General features: G+C 41.1%; 2 protein-coding genes across 5 annotated transcripts; both read right to left on the reverse strand.

Moving 5' to 3' along the window:
• Positions 1 to 1,169: 1,169 nt before the first annotated feature.
• On the reverse strand, positions 1,170 to 12,492 carry capn9 (calpain 9). The gene is made up of 20 exons (XM_030732657.1): positions 12,214 to 12,492; positions 11,367 to 11,436; positions 11,153 to 11,271; positions 9,521 to 9,654; positions 9,209 to 9,377; positions 9,027 to 9,110; positions 8,634 to 8,719; positions 8,028 to 8,105; positions 7,536 to 7,696; positions 7,208 to 7,365; positions 6,482 to 6,690; positions 6,216 to 6,252; positions 6,048 to 6,128; positions 5,249 to 5,306; positions 4,765 to 4,829; positions 3,682 to 3,750; positions 3,518 to 3,596; positions 2,627 to 2,743; positions 2,451 to 2,509; positions 1,170 to 2,227 (listed from the first exon to the last, which is right to left on the reverse strand). The coding sequence occupies exons 1-20, from the start codon at positions 12,418 to 12,420 to the stop codon at positions 2,201 to 2,203; spliced, it is 2,067 nt and encodes a 688-aa protein (XP_030588517.1). The 5' UTR covers positions 12,421 to 12,492; the 3' UTR covers positions 1,170 to 2,200.
• Positions 12,493 to 13,674: 1,182 nt separating this feature from the next.
• taf5l (TAF5-like RNA polymerase II, p300/CBP-associated factor (PCAF)-associated factor) lies at positions 13,675 to 21,995 on the reverse strand. 4 transcript variants are annotated; one of them, XM_030742669.1, is made up of 5 exons: positions 21,794 to 21,995; positions 21,157 to 21,298; positions 20,484 to 20,588; positions 18,987 to 19,747; positions 13,675 to 17,037 (listed from the first exon to the last, which is right to left on the reverse strand). In XM_030742669.1, the coding sequence occupies exons 2-5, from the start codon at positions 21,293 to 21,295 to the stop codon at positions 16,240 to 16,242; spliced, it is 1,803 nt and encodes a 600-aa protein (XP_030598529.1). In that variant the 5' UTR covers positions 21,296 to 21,298; positions 21,794 to 21,995; the 3' UTR covers positions 13,675 to 16,239. The 4 variants fall into 4 exon arrangements, with proteins under 4 accessions (XP_030598529.1, XP_030598545.1, XP_030598536.1 ...); XM_030742685.1 differs by having other exon boundaries at positions 21,157 to 21,312; XM_030742676.1 differs by lacking the exon at positions 21,794 to 21,995 and adding an exon at positions 21,553 to 21,787.
• Positions 21,996 to 22,211: the final 216 nt, after the last annotated feature.

The raw sequence follows: 22,211 nt of genomic DNA on the forward strand, positions 1-22,211 counted from the left end.
GGCCCTGTTGTCTGGGGGTTATACTATAAAATAAAACATATAACTCTGTTGCTCCTGCCTTTGCTCTGCAAGGGAAAATATGTCAGGTAAAGGTGGGCGTACAGCAACTAATTCTCAGTTAACTATTTGTACCTGTTTACAATAGATGTGTCAGTGAGAGAAGACCCTGCAACTTACTGCAGTTTGAGGGGATCATTTCTTTTGTTTTGAAAATAATATTTAGCAAAATAAACAAGATGATTTTTGTTTCTACATAGTGTCAGTTTTTGTTCTTAGAAATCAGAAATGGGGCACAACCAAGAACATTTCAACTGCTGCTTCTCTGCTCGCTCCCACCGTGTCGTCCTTCTCTTTCACTCTTACTGCTATTATTCTGTCACACTCAAGACTCCTTCCTGACGTCACCTGTCAGCCTGTCCATCACCATCACAAACAAGAAGGAGCGCAGAGCTGATCCCTGATGTAATCCTGCTTTTAGTGCTTTGTCTGCAAATAAATGGTAAATGGAGTGGGACTCTCTATGTGAGCACTCAAAGTGCTTTATACAGCATGTGCCATTCACCCATTCACACATACAATCACACTCTGATGAATGCATCAGGAGCAGCTCGGGGTTCAGGATCTTGCCCAAGGATCCTTTGGCACTATATAAGAACTAGTCCATTTACCATCCTCAGGTTTGTTTTTACTGTCTCTGAGCAAATGCAGTGAAGCCTCATGTAGGTGCAGTCACTGTGCACTGGGTGGCAGCAATCCACTTCCCTAGAATTCATTTTGATACGTCCCATTTTGAAACAGCGTAAACAGTTACTAAGAGTATAACAGTGCAAACACTTTTCTTTAATATCATTCTGAGCCCGTTTTTCCACTTCAGTCAACATTTTTGGTCTTTCAAAACAATATCCCTACTCAGTCTGCACTCCAGGCAGCTTTCACACTGATTGTTTGTATTTATTATAATGATCAACCTAACAACTTTCTTTGGTGCAGCTTGAAAACACACAATATTAAAAAAAACAAAAAAAAACAAATTTTATATCCTGAATAAAATATTGAACTGTTTGAATTTGAAGAACTAATTGTAACTTTAACTGCAACTACTCAAGTCATCATAGAGCTAGCTATGATCCTTGTATTAAATGTAAACAGCTATTTAGACATGTTTATTTAGTCAAATTACAACAATGTAAAAGTGCACGATAACAAATCCACCAAAAATCTGGCTTGATTTAGCCTCCAAGCTCTCACAAGATACATTTGAGCGGTTCTGAGATGAATAATGGAAGAGGAAAGACAAAAGCAAAGTTTTATTATATTTTATATTAAAATCATTCCCATTCAAGCACGGAGCAGAAAAATAAACCAATACTTTGTCCAAAAGCTTAAGTCAGCAAACTTTAGTTTAAGCACTAAAGTGTTAGACTTCTGTCATGGCGCACATGCAGGTATTCACTGCCGTTTGCAGTCTAAGCACAAATTCAGCAGCTGTCTGTGTAGTACCAAGACACCAGCAGGCACGGGAGAATTTCTGCTTATGGCACGCTTGAGTTCATTCATGTGCTCACTGCTAACTTGAATTCTGAGAACTTACTTTTTTTTTTGGGGTGTGGAGGGTCAAGGAACCCAAGGAGAAGCTTGCCTTCCTGTGACAGCTCGTTTTTCAAATTAAGGCACATGCATATCCTTTTTTTCTCCCCCTTTTCCCCAGTGTTTGTACTTTGTACTGTAATCTTTGCCAAACTGATTGTTTATCATCCTTTTCCCTGTGAACTGCTGGACGTTGTGACATATGGATAAAATTCTAGGGCAAGCTCAAAAGTGTTCCTATTCCAGTCCCAGGATGTGCAGTCACACTTATCTTAAGATTTTCATCTTAATTCAACTTGGCTGCTTTATACTCCCAGCTGTCCTACACAAGTGGTTGCTGAATTTAGCTCACAGACTTGTACCGTTGCCAGTGGCAGTGAATACCTGCAGGTGGACTCATGACTGAGACCAAAACTATAAACCACCCCCATTCGAAAACTTTAGCTCAGGCAGTGTATTTTAACATTACATGTTCAAATAACAGCACAGAACCTGAAACATGGCAGAGTCTATATATCAACATGCATCAGCCTGATTATTCAAGGCCTTTCACTCTGAGATGGTCTGTTGTGTTTCGCTCCTCTGCCGGTCTCCGTTTCCTTTCGGTTTCTCCTCATATGTTCATCGACAACATCAGGAACTGTAATGCAAAGAGGAAACAGTGAAGTCAATTCAAAATGACGTGCAGATACATGGAGCCTCAGAGCTTTACATCCTAAAGCTGGTTAACCATTAGGAGAGCAAGGAAGTATAGAAAGTCTGACAAACTGACTATCACAGGACTGGGATGAGCAGATCCATCAGATATTCAAGGTACAGTAAAATAAAGTCAGGACTCAGGGGCGGCGTGTTTATGGTTTTACCTGCATGATGTTCATTCTCACCCGTCCCCTATTTGATCTGTCCATAGCCTGGAAAACTCCTGGATAAGAAACACACCAAGAAGTGTTCACTCTGATTTTAAAGCATTAATGTAGTTATTGTGAACCCAGTGTACCAAACCACAAACCCATATTTTAATGTGTTCTTCTCTACGTACTGAACATGTTCTCCAGACGGACGATGCAGTTGAGGTAGCCATCAAAGTCAATCTCGTGGCTCTCGTTAGCATACCTCAGTCCCATCAGCTGCAGGAGCTGGTTGTTCAGTTGCATGCCTTCATCAGGAAAAAAGCAGCAGTTAGCTTTCAGTTAGCTTTCAAAGTTAGCTGTCCAGTTAGCGATTTAGGCTCAAGCAACTGATCATACCCAAAGAGCGGGAAAAGTATTCTAAAGTATTCTAAAGTACATAATGATAAAAATAATTTCCACGGTTAAGAAAGACAACTTTACAACATCTAACCAAGTACAGAACACTCTTGAGGAGGCCGGTGTGTCACTACCAAAGTCCACAATCGTGATTATCACGGTTTACAAACAAGCAGCAACTGAAAGTGGCTGCAGTGAAAGCCTGGCAGAGCAACTCAAGCCAGGAAACATAATGGGTTCTGTTGGTTCTATATGCCTATATATATGTATTCAATAACTTACAGTAACAAGTATACAATATTCTCTTCCAGAAAAAGAATTTAGTGTTCACACGTCCACTGATGAGCTTTATTGAGTGCTATTAAGTGCATCTCATTGCCATGCTTAGTGAGAGGGGCTTGTTTACTTGTCACAGATACAAGGCTGACAAAACACCATTCTAAGAATTGGTGTGAGTTGTAAAAAACAAGGAAGTGGTCTTTGAATTTGTTAATGTTGAAAAAATGGCATTTGGATAAACATCTTCATATGTATACACAATAAATAGTTCTTGCATGAACGCACACATGAAAATATACAACTAAAAATGTCTCCCAATGAAAAAGATGAGAAAACAGGAGAATAAAAATAATAAGAAAAACAGCACGCATCAGGAGCTGAGAAAGTGCCCTGGGACCTCTCACCTGCAGCTTTGAGAGCGGAGCGAAGCTCATAGGATGACATCGTTCCTGACCGGTCTGTGTCAAAGGATAGGAAGAGCATCTGCAACAACACAGGTTGGTGTTTAACAGCCTGAGCCCACTGAACCTTCATTGCAGAGTTCATGTTCATATAAATCAATACATACGAGCCATTTCTTCATCCTCTCCCAGAAGACTTTAAATTCTTGGAACTCAATCTTTCCTGTATTGTCCACCTGGTTTGCTGTGTCAAGAAAAAACTTTAAAAAGCATTGTGGTAAACAGCTTACTCTGAATATCAAAGCCATGCATTTTCATCAATCACAAAAAGTAAAACCTCAGGAAATTGATGCTGATTGGCCCCCCAAACCAGGTCTTAAGCACCTTGCAAAGTGAATGGCAAAATATCAGGTGGATCAGGTGACCCTGAACCAGCCCTTAGTTATGCTGCAATAGGTCTAAGCTGCTGGGGGCTACCTATGATGCACTGAGTGTTTCTTTTCATTCACCTCTTTTTACTCTGTTTATACTCCACTCTGCGTTTAATCACTAGTTATTATTAACCTCTGTCTCTCTTCCACAGTGTGTCTTTTGTCCCGTCTCTCTTCCCTCAGCCCCAGCCGGTCTCAGCAGATGACTGCCCCTCCCTGAGCCTGGTTCTGCTGGAGGTTTCTTCCTGTTAAAGGGAGTTTTTCCTTCCCACTGTCGCCAAGTGCTGCCCACAGGGGGTCGTTTTGACTGTTGGGTTTTCTCTGTAATTACTGTAGGGTCTTTACCTTACAATTAAAAGCGCCTTGAGGCAACTATTTGTTGTGATTTGGCGCTATATAAATGAAATTGAACTGAATTGAAGTTCTGTTATTTAGCTAACACAGTGGTTATCAAACTGTAGAGGTGCGAATGGCCTGGGAGAGAGGTTATGCAGAACACCGGATTCATTCTAACGGCGGAAGAAGGAAACTTTAGCAGGTATGCTAGCACAGCGACTAGCAAAACTGTTCATCGCCACCAAGGAATCACCCCCCACCCGGGCCACATTTCGACACCAAGGGACAAAATATCAATACTAAAATCAATCAGATCACTTTGTCATGCAATGCAATATTGATACACTGGCAAAAATATTAATATTTTTTAGTAAAGCATGCACTAGAGACAGCAATGAAATCAGATGCTAATATGTCAACCTATACATATATATGTAAACCACAATCACAAGCACAAAATGAGTCATTGAATCGAAAGGATACATCCATAAGGTTGATGATACTGTGGCAGGTGCTGAGACTGAGGCCGTTACATTTGATCTCTTTTCCTGATGACAAAAGGTTAAATTAGTGATACATTATTCAAATACATAGCTATGGGTTATTATTCTACACAAAAACCCAAGTTTTTGTTCACGTCTGACCATTAATATAAGGTATCAAGATGAGAAAATCTAATTCTGTTTTGGCAGTTTTGTAAATTTGTTGCTTTGCTTGTTCTTCTTAAATAAATAGAGAACAAAACATTTTCAAAGAGTTTCCAACAAAAACATTTCAGGAGGAATTACCTTTAGATCCTGCTTTCAACAAATGATTTCATTATAAGAGACAAACAACTTAAACTTCAAAGACTGTCAGGTATTCATAGCTTAATTGCAGGAGACGTAATTACTAAATGCAGATTAAAAAGATCAAGAAAATGGACTGGAAACAAGTTTGAAAAAACAAAAACCTTTCATTCACTTACTCCTGCTGAGGACACCATTTAGCATCTGCTGAAGCTCTGTGACAGAAATGGCCTGGTCCTGCAATTAACAGTACCAAAAATATATCACAACAGATGTAGAACAAAGAAAATATAAAGGTCATTTGCAGGTCTGAGCTTTTTGTCAAAATATAACCAACTCTTGCCCCGTAGATAAGAAAACCTTTTAGAGTTTGTGGTGTTTATCCTTAAATGTAATTTTCTCTATTTGAAAAAAAAAAACTGTCACTCCCTTATTATTGTAACATAATATAACACTTTTTTGTTGAAGAGCTTTCTCTAGTACAAGAGTAAATTATTTCCTTATGGCAGAAAAATCATCATTAATTTGTACTGAAGTTATTGTTCATGTGAGGAATGCTCCCATACTTAACAACTCTTAATATGTCAGAAACATATCTGACTCATCTAGTCTTTAATTTAAGACTCTACGGTTGGACCTAAGCAGGTTGTATACTGTGAGTATTTTTATGACATCTGTACACTCTAGTGTACTGTAAAACCAAAACAATGGAAGCTCAAAATTTCCCTATTCTTTCAGAAATGGTGCTTCATAACTACTACAGCAACCTTAATTGTGTATTTTCATTATAAAAGATTATAAATAAGTGATACATGGTCTGAAAACTGTTTTGTTTATGTTGATGCATAAATGCAAAGATGTTAGGAATCCTGCCCTGGAATAAACTGACTGGAGCAGGTATCACAACATTCCCTCCAACACTGGACGATGCTCTGTAAATGAAGGATGCCCTGAACACTGTTACCCTGCTTTTCTTACCTCACCAGCCAGCTGGTCAAACAGTCTTCTGAGGCCTTTCTCCTCAGCCGTCTCCTCCTCTGGAGGGCTCGGCATGGGTGGCTGGTGGAAACAACACGGCATCAGTGTAAGCACGTTTAGCAGCTTAATTAACCGAGGAGCTAATTGGGCTCTTGGTTATCTACTCACATCTGGCAGGTCAGCATCAACTTTGCTTCCCATCTCTCTGTGAAGAAAAACCACAAGTTGTCAAGAAAGGCGCAATGACACCTAGCAGTATCAGTGAAACCCCAGTAATTTTGCTCGATTAGAAAAGCCAACATCAGACACACAAACACGCCATGATACCCTAAAAAGTCTGTATGGTTTTCTTTTAATTTTCTTTAAGTTTCACATTGCTTTTATTTTGTGTTTCCTGTTTTAGTTTCATCTCAGAATCAGAGCTGCACACTCACAAAGCTTCAGCTTTCTTCTCAGAGAAGACACGGATAAGAAAGTCAGCCTCATGGTGGGGCTGGAAAGTGGTGGGGACCACCAGGTATTTTCCAGGAGGCAGTGTGAAACGTTCTGCCACTTCCCGCAAGTTGATGTAGGTTCTGCTGCGAGCCTTGGATGCATTGTAACGGAAGAAATCTTTCCCCACATGGTCCTCACCATCTGGAGCCTGAACAAATTCATATATTTAACATGTGCTACAAACGTCTTACATTTTTGCTAATATTATTATTATTCTCCTAAAAATATTTCAGTTTCTTTGAGTCAGTTCATGGATACTTTAAACTAATGCCACAAAAATCTTTTGAAAAATGCTGGGAAAGGTGTTCCACAAGGACCAGTATTAGGTCCCCTGCTAATTATGATAACATAATAAATAATTGTTAAAGTGCACTATCTAGATCTTTGCTGACAATATCATATTACATGTTTCTAATGTTCAAAGTGAGTTAGCTAAAACTGGCTTAACTAATTGCACTACTCCACTACTTTTAATTATTTTGTTTTGGCTGCCATAACACAGTAATTTTCCCAAATGTTTGGATAAAGTGTATCTTATCTAGTCTTGAATATAATTTCATTACTTTTTTTTTATTACCTTCATAACCCATCCATAGTGTTAGACTAAATACTAACACTAATACTAGGAAAACATAATAACTAAGGCTCAAACATTTCTTTCAGACCTCATACACTGCAAAGCCGATGGTCTCCATGTCCAGGCCTTCTTTTCTCAGTTTTCGTCTGTTCTTTTGCATCAGCGCGATCACCACACTGCACACATCATCATCATCATCAGTATCTTCCAGCGCCAGCTTGAACTGAGGGTTGGTCCAAAATGTGTCTGCAGATTAAAAATGTGGCGCTTTAGAAAGATAAGTTTGAGATAGAAATGCAACGGAATTGTGCATTTGAGCCATTTAATGCCAACAGATAAATACCAAAAAGGAAAATGAAATATCCAATCATGTCTGACAGTGTTCTGAGGGGAAAATGTTTGACTTGTGGTCTCACCAATGTAGTTCCTGCAGCCTCCAGCAGTGGAGCCACGGATCCAGTTTCCCTCAAACACGGTGACTTCCCACTGTTGCTTTGTGTCATCAGTCAGGGAGTCAGGAGTCATGTTGCAAATCTCCACTTTATCGTAGTTTCTCCTGAAGTCCTCAAATTCCATCCTGGAGTCACAAACAGCAACAACATTGTCATCCTTGAATTTATGTAAATGTACTGGGGGTGAATTTTTAAAAAGTCATCCATCTGATAATTAGAAAGTTTTAAATTGTAGATTTAAGTGCTTAAAAGTGCCTAAAACACAGTTATCTAGATTAAATGAAAAGCTCCATGGTCCAAAATGATAGTTTTCTGTCCACGTCACAGTAGCATGACATTTTAACATTTTATTTCATTCCATTACTACATTCATACACTGCATGTGCAAAAGTAATACATGACAATCTTGAGGCAAATTAGTAGACAGCTACACACGTCTTCATAATGTGGACTCACCAGAATTCACCATCTTCAGCTGAATTCTGCAGTATGCGAGTTTTTTCTGCCGTGTCAATATAATTCCACTCTCTGGAACTGAGAAAATCCAGAAGATAATTTAAAACTTTAGCAGGGATCAGAGAAAAAGTACAACCAACAAAATAAGAATCATTAATTAAATTAATCATTAATCCTTTTTTTTTTTTTTGATGTGTTGAAAATCACGTCTTTAGTTTCTGAACTGATACAAATATGAGACTTCATAGATTTGAATATTATTGATATCCTTGTTCTTTTCAAGAACAAGTGCAAGTCAGTACAAAGGTCGATGGGCCTGCTGGTCCATGAGCTACAGCCTCTGCTTGGCAGTCACTGATTCTTCTGGGAAAGTCAACAAAGATTGTATCATAACACAGAATGATTAAATGTATATGCAAAAAAACCCAAAAAAAAACCCCACAAGGACATCCAAAACATCCATCTAAAGACTCAAACAGACCAACAACTACACTGAAAGTAGGTAATACAACATGTGATCAGAGACTACAGAGATGTGCAAAAAGACTACGGGAATATTATGCATATATAGTTTCAAAGTCAAAATAAATGCTTCTTTTTCCTTACTTGTCACTCCAGGCACCGTTCCACTCGACCTCTCCCCAGGGGTTTCTAATCCGGATCAGCTGCACCTTCTGACCTCTGACATTCACCTGAAAGGCCAACAAAAAGTGTTTTGTGACAGTAAAATCTACGACTACATTGATGAAAAGCAGATATTCTTCAGTTTGTAATTTGGGCTTTGTTTGACTAAAATCTAAATGTAATTCGTGTTTCTTTGGAGAATTTTTTCATTTTGTCCTTTGAAAGCTTTAGTGTTTAACGGTAAAAGATCTAAGTCACAAATGTATTGTTGTATGACGGCATCTTTTATCAAGGAAGCTTTTTATGGTTTTCCCTTATTACTTGTATTATTTATTATCTGCTGCGGAGATTGAGACTATTACATCGGCGTCTTACCTCCTCCAGGCCTGTGATGGAGTATGCATGTCCTTTCACCAGGCCCGTGGATGTCTTGGCCTCAGACTCTGCAGAGCTGGTGATCTGAAACCACCCAGTGTGAGTTAAAACACAATAGCTGAGTTGATGTTCTGAGTAAACCTCACAGGCAAATTTTTGATACAAGATTTTATTTTTTTTACATCAATAGAGCATCCCATCATTGAGCCTCGATCCAGGGCCTTCTTCATGATCGTGAACAAGTTGCTCGGAGCAGCCTTGGTTTCGTACATTTCGCCCACGCCACCAGTAAAGTCCTCCATGGCCTCCATCGTGCTGCCGCCCTTCAGGGACTCATAGCTGCCATGCATTCTAAAATAAACAGAAAAAAAACATCACAGTGTTTAATATGCATGTGATAAACGGAGTATGCAGACAAAAGTTAAACACACTGAGTTTAATAACGGATGGAGCGATGTTACTCGGCAGATATGAAAGGAAGTAAGTGATGTTACTTGGCGTAGGCTTTCTCCAGCAGAGCACTCCAGAACTCATTTTGGGAGGCAGAGTGAAGCATGATGAGTTGATTCCTCACTGTTGGCAGTCTGTCATCCACAACCACATCCAGCCATCTGTTGTGGTTCCAGAACTAAAGGAACAACAGAGAACATGTCACAAGACAGTGTAACAGTGTAGGTACCTGTGAGCTCCCTGCCTTCATTGATTTCACTGAATGGGAAGAAAATATGTCTTCATCTAAAATAATGTAGACTGTAAAACTGTGTTCTTGGTTTCTTTCAGGCTGAAATGCTTTGTGCTTTTTGGTTTATGTTGCTGTACTTTTACAATCCCAGCTCCAAAAATGTATTGGATGCTTTGTAAATAAAAGCAGACTGCAATGATTTGCAAGTCTCTTACAAACCTTATTTTATTCACAATAGAAAATGTATTAAATGTTTAAACTGAGACATTTTTGCTATTTCATTTAAGATGCCGGCTCAATTTAAATTTGATGCCGGCACCATGTATCAATAAAGGCAAGAAAAGGCTGGAGCAGTAAGTGGTACTAAAAAGAAACGGCTGGAACATTTTGAAGCCAATTAGTTTAACTGGCTGATATGGATATAAAAATAGCGTCTTAGAAAGTTTCTCAGAAGTTAAAGCTGGGCCAAGCTTCACTGATCTACAAAACACAAATTACAGAATGATGTTCTTCAGTGTTAAACTGCATTGCAAATCTCATCATCTACTGTTCATAATATCATCAACAGGTTTTGAGAATCTGGAGAAATTTCTGTGTGGATGGGACAAGGCCAAACATCAATAGTGGTAGTCAGCACTACATTAAAAACAGGCATGATTCTGTCATGGAAATAGCTGCATGGGCTCAGGAACACTTCCAGGGTCTGGGAGCGCATTTCACCGTGACGTGCATAAATGCAGGTTAAAAACTTTGCAGCAGAAAAGTCTGCATGCTGAAGTGGCCTGCCTGCGGTCCAGACCTTTCATCAGCTGAAAAAAGTTGGTGCATCATGACATGAAAAGCACAGCAAAGAAGACCCAGGACTGTTGAGCAGCTAGAATCCCAGATGTTTACAGACTGTTGTTAGAGGGGATGCTGCACAGTGGTAAGCATCACCCTGTCCCAGCCTTTCTGAGACATGTTTCTGCCATCATATTCCAAATGAACCAGCATTTTTCTTAAAATGTTCTCAGTTTAAACATTTGATCTGTTTTCTGTGTTTTATTGTGAATAAAATGTGAGTTGATTGGATTTATCAATCATTGCATTCAGATTTTATTTACATTTTACTCTGTCCCAACTCTTTTCGATTTGGGGTTGTATTTTGAAACCTGGGTTGATGACACTGCATTTGTTTTGCAATATACAGTGTGTGCTGATCTCTCAGTGGATAAATGATAAGAATTTAACCATCTTAAATGGAGCACAGAGTAAGCCGTTAAAATGATTATTCAAAAAGCCATTTCTAGAGTCCCTGAAGCACAGTATTTTAAATGCATGCCACTTCTGTAAACATGTCATCTTCCTGCCTGTGGTTATCTCACACGTCTGCTTATTCCAGGAACAACTGCAGGATGTATACATCTTTGTAGAGTTTAAGATATTATGATCAGGAGAGTTTTACCTGGAAGTGAAAGATGCCGGCATATCTGTTATCAAAGTCCTGGTCGGGGGGTACGACTCTGGCCAGGGCTTCTTTTTTCATGGTCAAAGAAGCAATAGCTGCCAGCAGCCAGCAGTCCCCTGTTGTGATTAAAAAGGTGCCTTATTATTAAATCAATGAAATATATGAAGATTGAAGATTTAACAGCACTTAAGGTGGTAACTTGAATACCAACCGAGCTGTCCTTGGCAAATGTCTGTTCTGTCTGCGCCATCTAAGATGAACTTTGGGTTTTTGCAGATCTCCTGTTGAAGGGTCACAAAACAGGAAAAGAAACTGGTTGGTTTGGGGAGACTGGTGTGTTTGATAGGTGTGTTCACATTCCAGGCATATTAATCGGCCTGAAGTCCCAGTCGCTGCAACACAAAGTACACGGCACACAGACACACACCCAGGACAGAAATGTGTAGTAATTGTAACGAATATGAGTTGTGAGTTTGACGGTTTGCTCTAATGAGGTCAGTGCTGCAAGTATGTTAACAGGTAAAGATAATGAGGCTAAAATAATATAAATATAAAGCTGATCAGCTAACGCTTCTTCAGAGCAGCTGCACACCCCCCACCACCACCTCCACTTTTACTTCAGAAAAGTCGGATCGAAGAGTACAAGCTGCCCCTGCACTCGGCTCTATTTACACAGTTTCCTTGCAGAACTGGTTTCGCAGCTACATTTACCACCGTTTAATAGCTTGGTTTATATTTAAAGTAATAAAAACATTCTTTGGATAAACTTTCATTTTTTTGAGTGCCATAATAACAGCAATGCGTCTTCTAATGTTGTCGGCGCTTTTTAAGTCACCTGACACGGACGGCTGTCAGACAGCAGTGCGTTCATTTAGATGCATTTGAATCGTGAACATGAGTTTGAAAACAATTACTGAGAGATGATAAATCTGACAATATGACCAACATCATCATTAGATGAACCATATTAATTCATTTAGCATTTTGAATTCAAATGTGCCACAGGTTATAGATTCAAAGAGCACGTTTGAGCGTAAGAACGTTCTGTGCCTGCTTACCCGGGGCCTCTTCCATTCAATCTGCACAGGAACACTCTGGCTGAAGAAGAGCGAGGAGCCATTGGCAGGAAAGTCCGGATCCTCAAACAGGACCCCCTTTAGGAGACATTCATGCCTCAGCTGCTCAAAGGATTTCCCATCTGACTGCGTGCTCTCAGCCTGGCCCGAGCTGGAGTCCCTGCCGGACAGAGAAGATTGGAGAGGCATCTTCTTCTTCTTCTTTTTCTCTTTTGGGAAGAACCTCAGTGCGTGGAGAAGCAGGTGAGGTGAAGCGTGATGCAGCGCTGCAGAGTGTTTGATGCAGGGACAAGTCTGACAGGTGGGTAGGGCTGAAAGATCCACACCCTCCACACAGAAACTGGTTTGTCCTCCTCAGGCAGTGAACCTCACCCCTCGTGGCTCTCTACCACTGTCTTGTTTCTGCTCTTTATCTGTTTCTCTGTTGTGAGGCCTGGGCTCCAAAACACTGGGAAAATTCATTCCTGCTGGTTTTGCAACAAGTAGAAATGATGTTTTTCTAACTGGGATCTGTTAGACTAGCAGATCCAAAAAGAGAGCAGCTGCTTATTTTACCATGAAACTGACCCGAGTCAACGATGTGAACAAATAAATAAAATGCTAAATGATTAAATTAAAATGTCAGCTTACACTTTTATTGTGTTGAATGCCACATGGCGTTCACGTAGTAAGGAAACAGAGAGACAAGCTGGGACCATAACTGATGTTTTTTTCTGCAACAAATCACTGCAGGCCAGTCAGGATTTTTTTGGTCACCCTTATTATTTATTCATTAACTTTTTATGTAGTCCTCTAAATTGTTGAAAATGCTCTTAATGTCGTCACTCACAGACTCAATGTAAAGCAGAATAAATAAATAATAGAAACTACGGAAACACAGAGAACTGGATCGGCCTTAGCGTCTTATCATTTGGTGTCTCTAAGCCCAGAGCTGTGGTTACAGATCAGACGTCTCTGTCCCTCCCTCGCTCTCTAAGCACTGCAGACAGATTCAGGGTGTGCCAGCATAGTATCTGCTGCACCCTGCCCATCTGACCCACAGCAGTGTGACACTTCACACTGTCAGGTATGGCATCCACATTCCTGCCTCACAGCCGCCGCATTCCTTTCATAGCTGAAAAAGATGCATTTAAAAAAGCACTGAAAACATAAGGCTGAAGGAGCTGAGCAGCATCCTTTGTATGGACTTGTATGCTGATTAGTGACTTTCGCCCTAAATATAAGTCCAAGTCCAGCTTTAAATTGTTTGCGGATTTTGACCTCTGACCTTTACCTTCAGGTTAGAGTCTCGGAGATTCAAACGAAGTTAAGATTTGTAGTAGCAGCATCTGTGGTGTGAGTTTAAACAGCCGAGGTCACAGTGTTGTCGAGTTATGGCCAAAGTCAAAGTTTTTGTGGAACAACAGCTTCAACGGCCGAACTAAAGTGGAACAAAATCCGATGTTGATAAAAGATGTCGTTTATTTCTCGTTTTTGGGCTACAGAGAACAAAAAGTTTTAAATTATGAATTTAACATCAAACCCTCAACCAGACTTCATATGAAAACAACCCAGGAATATCTGTATTTGTTAGCCCTCACAACCTGGGTGGCACCCAAGAACGTTTACAAAAATAATGTATATTTACAATTTTTATTCATTGCACAGTTACTGATATTCACATAATTGTGCAAAAACACAGCCTCAGAAATGTCAACAAGACTATCTGCACCCATACTGGCAGCAGGCGGACTCAGGCACGACCTGCTGCTGTGAGAAGAAACAACAACCACTTGTTTTTCTGCTCTTAGTTCACAAATAACTTGTTGCTTTTCATGTTTGTCCCTGAAGACCTTTAAAAACCAAAGTCTTTGAACTGGATGGGATTTTTAAACGTTGTTTCGTCTGTCCAGCTTTCCAAAAACCAAACATAATATCAGTTTAATAATCCCACAAATCCTCAAAACTGAGAAGTAAGAAAATGCAAGTCTTTCACATTTTTCATTTTAAATCCCTAAAACAATTATTCCTTTAGCAAAATAGCTACCAGTCAGGGGTGGATGCGTGAGCTAAACAGAACAATAAATGTCAGAGACAAACATTAAGAGTCCATAATCATTTCTTTGAAAGCTGCTGTCATCATTACTGCCGATTACGGTGCGGTTGCAGTCTGTGAAAATTTTGGCCAAGTTTCCGTTTGTTGAGATCAAATATTTGGTAAAACCTAAGAATTTTTTGATTAGTAATATTCACATATTTTTCCTTACTTTTAATACTTTATCAGGTTGTAAGTATTAGTTACCTGCCACATAGAGACCTAGATTAGTTAGAACGGTGATTTATGAGCAGTAACATCTACCTACAGGTTTAGGCACACAGAGCAGCGTTGTCTTTGTAACAGCTGTATTCTTTTCTCATTCCAAGTTAAAAGCACATCAACACAAAGGAGTCAGCAGGTCGACTTCTTAACTCGGGTAACGAGCGCACAAACGCGGATGAATTTCCTTTAAACAGCACATTAACTGTGGACGTGAAACTTTCTGGATGAAGGGAAATTTTCAGAAGAAACCTGCCAGCGTCAGTGTGGAGCAGAGCGTCAACAGAATTTACTTTGCCAGTGAGAGCTGCCGTGCCGGCTCACTTCCTGCTCTGCCACAATGCAAACACACACAGTGGGTTCAGAGATGGGAGTGGCTGACAAGTTAGACTTTGTGAGGATGTGCAAATAAATTTCACTTTCTGGGATAATTGTCACCTATGGTGCAAAACTCTGTACACTCAGCTACCCCAGCTCATTTTGGTCCTGTGTATGAACTGAACTCGTTGATATCCATGTTCTGATTTGAATCTGATTAATAAGAGTCTCAATATTCCAGACTATACACACTAAGTGCTAACCCTGAGCCGCAGCACAGCAATAAACTGTGGAAAACAGAAAATGCACAGTGGCGGTAGATGTTCCACAATGTTCAAATTTCCACAAACTTTTAGATGTGAGTTTGTGTTTTTTTTTTTTTAATCAGAGGGGTGTACCACAAAGCAAGATTAGTGGATTAGCAAGGTTTGTTTAGCTTTCAGTGTCAGGAAGGTGGTTCAGTCACCATGGTAACTTATGCTTTTAAAAAACAAAAACAAAAAAACTTTATACATTCAAAACAAACAATTTTCACATTTTCACCAATTCCTATGAGGCCAATCTACTCCAATTACAATACTGCTTCTCAGCTGAAAGCCTCGATCATAAGCACCCCTGTGCAGCGTTTCTGCAGTGATGCCACCGACTGAAGGCATGCATGTGTGCGCCAAATGGCCAACGGGAATTAACATGGATTCAGGTGGTGACGCAAAATATGTGCAAATATGCTTTTATATTTAGTCCTTATTTTCAGCAAAATTTACACATACCGTTGATTTGTTATTTATTCATTTCAATAAAATACGCTTCATTTTGTCAAGTCTCCACATCTCCATCACTGTGGCACAGTGTCAGACCTGCAGACCTGAATGCACTTCTTAAACCTAGTTTAAAGTTAGCAGCTCTAATGAGAAGCACTAAGTGGTAAAACAAATAGATTAATTTAATAAAGCCTGGCTATGTTGAACTTGCTTTATTGTACACCTCTCAGGTTTGAATGTGAAAGTTTTCCTTTTGGGCAAATCTGATTAATTATTCCAACATAATATTTCCCTACATTTTAGACGCCGCTTTACATCACAAGAGAAAAACTGAATATTCACTTTTAAACCATCAGCTAAACTAGAAACGGAGGAATTCTTCAATACTGACATCTCGTGAATTGACTTTGGTAATTTATTTAAAATAAAATAAACTATAAATGAAAGACAGTTTGTGAAGAATGAGATTTGATGAAAAACAAACATGTATCTGTTTTCATGCCAAGAGCTAATGAGGAAAACAAAAATCAGACTCCTGAGTACGTGCTGGCATTTAGGCTCTCAGGTAAGAGAAAAAAAAATAAAAGAAACCCCATCTTTAGACAGACATACGGACACATTCAACTTCTACTGCTACTGCTCTGCTTTCTCCTGAGCGGTTCCTGTCACCAGCAGCAGGTTGCAGGCCATAAACTGGACGTTGAGCACGTTGCTGGTGTTTCCAGTATACAGTCCCACCAATTCGCTGGACGAGCTGTCTGCTGGCGTCCCACCGTGGGAGTTGCGGATGTCCCACACCCGCACTGAGTTGTCCATGGATGAGGATGCCACCAGGCTGCTGTCCGGGCTGAAGGACAAACTGGTGACACTGTCTGTGTGTCCCCTCAGGTCTTTGAACAAAGTCCCTGATGCCAAGTCCCACAATTTCACCCGCTGGTCCTCACCGGCGGACGCCAAGTATTTCCCATTAGGTGAGAAAGCGAGTGACAGCACAGGGCCACGATGGCCCGTAAAGAGGCGAACAGACGCCCCCTGCTGGGTGCTCCAGAGTCGGACAGTCTTGTCTGTGGAACCAGTTGCTAAATAGTTGGAGTTTGGGTGGAATTTGACACAGTCAACATCAGAAAGATGCCCTGCATAGAGCCGCAGCGGGTAGGTCCGGGAGAATGTCCAGAGGCGGGCAGTGCGATCGTGGGAGCAGCTGGCAAAGTAAAGGCTGCAGGGGCTGACGTCCACATCCCACACTGGGTAGACGTGACCCTGGTAAAGCACTGTGTTGGTGAAGCTGCCCAGGTCCCAGTAGCGGATGGTTGTGTCCTCGGAGCACGAGAGTAAGCCGGAGCTGTCCGTGAGGAAGGCGGTACGAAACACCGGGCCGCTGTGACCTCGCAGAGTCTTTATCTCGCTGCCTGAGCTGTCTTCTTCATCCACCTGGGAAGAAACAATGAATTACTTCATATCCTGCTAGGTAGCTTACTCTATGATAATCTACATAATTTATTAGGGCTTGAGTATGAAGCGTGCAAAGGCCCTATCGTAATCGCTCCATTTCTTATTTTTCCCTCAAATTAAAACGCCTTTTTGAGGGCCGAAACGTGCTCAAAAACTCATGAAAAGTGTTCACGTCTTTAACTTTAATAATCTTGCTCTTTTGAGCCATGAGATGAACTCTCTGCATGTCCTCCTTCACTACATCTTCTCTGCAGTCTTCCTCTTTTGTTCCTGCCTGGCAGCTCCATACTCAACACCCTGTGTCCAATATATCTACCTTCCCTCCTCTGTACATGTCAAAACTATCTCCATCTTGCCTCTCTAAACTTGTTGCCAAACCGCTCCACCTGAGCTGTCCCTCTGAGATACTCATTTCTGATCTTGTCCTTCCTGCTCACTCCCAATTAAAACCTTAACATCTCCACCTCCTGTCTTCTTATTAGAGCCACCATCACCAAAACAAACCACCCATCGACCAGCCACGGACTAGATCTGGCCCATTTTCAGTGTTCTCGGCCCAGACCACTACAGTACAGGCAAATAATTGGGTGCCTACTCACAGCCAAACGCTAACGTGTCATAAGTATGGAAGCTCCTCACTGCGAGTAAAGACACAAAGATCACCAAAGTAAATCATGTGGAGACCACCGCAAAAAAAACGTTCCTAACACTAAACCTAATCAGACACTTAAATCAAATTCACCCAGCTGAACATGGACATTTTAAAGAAACTAACAGAGGCAAAGTGGCTAAAATTAAAGATGCTCAGAGCTCAAAAGTAGCCACAAGCCAGCAGCCGTGGTATGAGCAAAGAATCAAAGCAGTTAGGAGAAAATTATGGAGGTGAGTTTAAAAAAAAAAGAAAAAAAAAAAAAAAAAAAAAAAAAAAGGGCCCTGTTGTCTGGGGAAGTTATAAACATACTGAAAAATAAAATCTATAAATCTATTACTCCTGCCTTTGTTTAGAAAGGTTAAATTCGTTAGGTAAAAGGTGGGCGTACAGCAACTTATTTTCAGTTAATTATGTGCACCTCTTTGCAGTGGAAGAGCACTTTATTTTCAGATGTTTCAACTTATTGCAGTTTGGGGGAATCATTTCTTTTGTTATGAAAATAATATTTTGCATTGAAGAAAAGCTGATTTTACTTTGTACATCTTGTCAGTTTCAGTTTTTTAGAAAGAAAAAGAAAAAAAAAAAAAAAAAAAAAAAAATCAGTATCAACAGGTCACACTTACCAAACAAAAAGTAAAAAACCAAAATGGGGAACAACCAAGAAAAATGCAACTGATGCATCTCTACTCGATAACATCTCGTCAACCTTCCCTTTCCAGACACTCTTCTCCACTAGCTTCACCCTGCCTTCACCTCTCGTGTCTTTGGTTGGTTTGACCCCAGGTATTTAAACTCATCTACCTTCACTGCCTCTGCTTCTTGCATCTGCACCTGTCTCCCTCTCATTCTCACACACACACACACACACACACACACACACACACGTTTTCTGTCTGTCCTCTAACGACTTTCATTTCTCCTCTTCAGAGCATACCTCCACCTCTCCAGGTGCTCTTCTACCTGCTCCGTACTACAGATCACGTCAGCTGCAAACATTATAGTCCACACTGACTCCTACCTGACCTCATCTGTCAGCCTGTCCATCACTACTGCAAACAAGAAGGGGGTCAGAGCCGATCACTAATGTAAGCTCACACCCACTCGTACCATACACTTCAACACTGTCCTCATCCATTGCCCTACAAATATTTTCCTACATTTTCTCAAATTCTACACACCAAAAATAAACTAAAAGAAATTTAAAAAAAGAACAAACAAATGATATTATGATAATAATCAATAGTTGCAGGCCTCTCGTATCACAAAGTCTACTCACTTCCTCCTCCAGTACATCACATGCCAGGTGGATGTGTGACACATCAGCCTGATGGGGTCTGGCCTTAAGCTTTCTGGCACGGAGGCTCCACAGCTTCACCGTGGAGGTGTCAAACCCACCAGCCAGCAGCCGACTGTCAGCCGAGACCTCAGCGGTGTTCAGCATCTGCTCTGTGTGGTGGAAGGCGTAAAAACAGACGGTGGTGAGCGAGGGGGGTCCCTCACGAACTTTCTTGATGCAGTCCTGCAGGGCCTCAAGGGCTGCCTCGTTCTGCGGGATTCCCGCTGGGACCTCCACCCTGTCTCCACCCTCCGCTCCATCCACTCCCGCCCACGAGGAAGTGGAGTTCGGGGCAGCCGTCGACCCACTAGCAGCTCCATAGAGCTGGTAGTCTGTCCGCCTGGAGGCACTGACCTCCACCTGCAGGTGTGCGCTGAGAGCCCTGCAGAGGGCGCTGTTGTCCTCACTCTGCAGGTAACGCAGCAGGTAGCTGTAGGCTGGCTCCGTCAGATGAACCACATATTTGTGCTCTAGGAAAGCGCTCAGCTTGGGGTTGGCTGCAATGTCCTGTAAGCTGAGAACATGGCGGAGCTGCTCTATGATGGTACGCTGCTCGCTGTCCTGAAGAAAGGCGCCATGGAAACGATTGTAAAAACCATCTACAGCCCCCTTCAGTCCAAAACGCACCATGTCCAGGTGGAGGTAGACGAAGAGCGGATAGAGGATGCTGCTCACCTCTTTTGCCCAGGATATGTCTGCTTCTATTCAGTAAAAATAAAAACGTATTATGAGGCTTTTGTAATAAAAAACAAGGTCACAATACATCCAAGGAGAACTCGTGACTTGAACGTTTTAAAAACTACTCAAACTTACAGCAAATATTTTACCTGTCTGAACATTTCTGCACAACACATAAGGGTGTTAAATACAAAAGCACAACTATCAGACAATAATGCAAATATTTAAAATTGTAGCAGTATGGCACTGAACAGGAGTGGCCCTCCAATCTCATTGTACATCCTGTATAATGACAATAAAGGCATTCTATTCTATTCTATGTAATCGATCATGTTTCATAAAGAAAATCCAATAATATCTCACAACCTTTGTGTCTTTCTGCCCTTTGTTTTGGATTATCCATTTGTCTTGCTGCTTGTGTGGTCCTCTTGTTTTGTTGTTGAATTGCCTGTTTTCTACTTGCCTAATGTTCCTGTGCAATACTTCATGTTACCCAAGTAATGTTTGCTGTCATGTGTTAAGTTTGTTGTGTAAAATCTTTCAGGTAATGTATTTAACAATTACAAAAAAAAAAAACAAGAAAAAATAAAATGTATCCATTATATTTTATATACTGTTTTTAATCTTTTGTGTCTTAGAGTGACAAAAATGGAGATTTACCACTATTTAAGTGGGACTTAGGAGTAAACTACTGAAACACGAACACTCACAGATGTGTAAGTCCAAACTCATCTTAAACTCAAAGTGTAGATCTCCTACCTGAGAGAAAGGTGCGCAGCTTGGAGTACTGAGTCTCATATTGCTGTGGATCATGCTGGCAGGGTGCAGCAGAGACGATGTTGGAACATCCTGACTCTGTCTGCACTGCTCAGACATAGAGGAAGAGGATAAGGAAGCAGAAATACAACCAGGAAAAGTGTTAATTACACAGAATGCCCACATTCACAGTGTCAGATGCATTACATGCATACACTGCATTTTGATAGTAGATCCTTTTTCTTAATCAATTATCCTAGAGTCACAGGTGAGCTGGAGCCTGTCCCAACTGTCACAAGTACACCTTGGAAAGGCCACCAGTTTCTCACAGGGGTAAACCTGAAAAACAGACAACTACACAGTCTCATATTCACGCCTATGGCCAATTCACAATAACCAGTTACCTAACACTTGTTTCTGGACCATGGGACAAAATGGGGAAAACCCAAGCAGGCCCAGGAAGAACATGCAACTCCACATGGAAAGCCTCCGGCTGGCCACAAGGAGCAAACCCATGCTCCTGTGAGGTGACAGTGCTAAGCTTTGCGCTGAAGCCAGTCTATCATAATTGGTAGTTCAAAGACTGCCTAGTACATACTGTGTGGTATGTAGTGTTTTCATGTGATCAGTCTTTTCTCAGTACTCTGTGGCTGTGCGCTCATCATCTTCAGCTTACCCGTGAGGCTGGCAGCCATCTCTTCGGGTGACTGGTAGAGCTTGGCTCCTTTCAGGGAGCCGTCAGTGTCCACATACTGCCTCCTCTTCAGGTACTGAGCCACGGCATACTGGATCTGATCAGTGCGAACCCGCTTCATGACCTGACAAGCACAAGCTACACAATGTCAGACACCTGGCATGTTTCACAGCACCTTCTCTATCATGCTGTCAAAAAGTCGGAAGCATATGCTGAGCGTTTTTTTTTTTTTTCTTTTTTTTGCTCACAATGGACTACGAAAAATGATGCATGTCTGTGACTCTACTAAAAATTCCCATTCATCATCTCCATAACCAAATTAACCCTCTTGAGCACAGCATCTTCTAGCAGCTAATTACATAGCAAAGCCATGCTGACGTGTTTACGTTATAATCACTACAAACGGCCCAGCTAGCAGTACAAAGATAAGTGCCAACTATCCTGAAAGTCAGCAAAGAACTGGGCATCCAGTGTAACGCTGTCAAGTTTCGAAATTAGAGGATGCCTACACCAAGCTAACTGGCTAACTTCCTAATGCTAGAAGCGGGCCTGGCTGCTCCAAACTTTTAGCGGGATTAATTCAGTTCCGCAACATCGCCGGTTGGAACTCGCTACTCACTGCATAACGTGTTGTTGTCCGTCTTCAGTTACTGTGTCCAAACCGACCGCCTTTTAATGCATCACGGTATTCAACTATAGCTACTATGCCAACGTCGTTCGCCGCCGCTCCATCGTGGTTATCCGACCCCGTCAGACTACATTAAATCACGCTAGCTAAAGTAGCTAAGCTAGCTCGCCGCTCTCATCTTTGATCAGCAATAACTGTCGTTGATCTACTACTTATGCCTGGCTTCTCGTTGAAGTATAAGGCTAAATCTATCGATAATAGATTTCTTGAAAGAAAAAAAGAAAAAGAAAAAAACCTCAAACTTGTGGCATTTTATTCCGTTGATCAGATAACAGTCATACAGTTATTGTCAGATAAGTAATTGATAAAAGTAGACCGCTATGAAGAGGTGCCTTGAGTAGTCAGGAGT

This window comes from Archocentrus centrarchus, chromosome 1 (assembly GCF_007364275.1).
Source record: "Archocentrus centrarchus isolate MPI-CPG fArcCen1 chromosome 1, fArcCen1, whole genome shotgun sequence".
In the NCBI taxonomy this organism is placed as follows: Eukaryota; Metazoa; Chordata; class Actinopteri; order Cichliformes; family Cichlidae; genus Archocentrus; species Archocentrus centrarchus.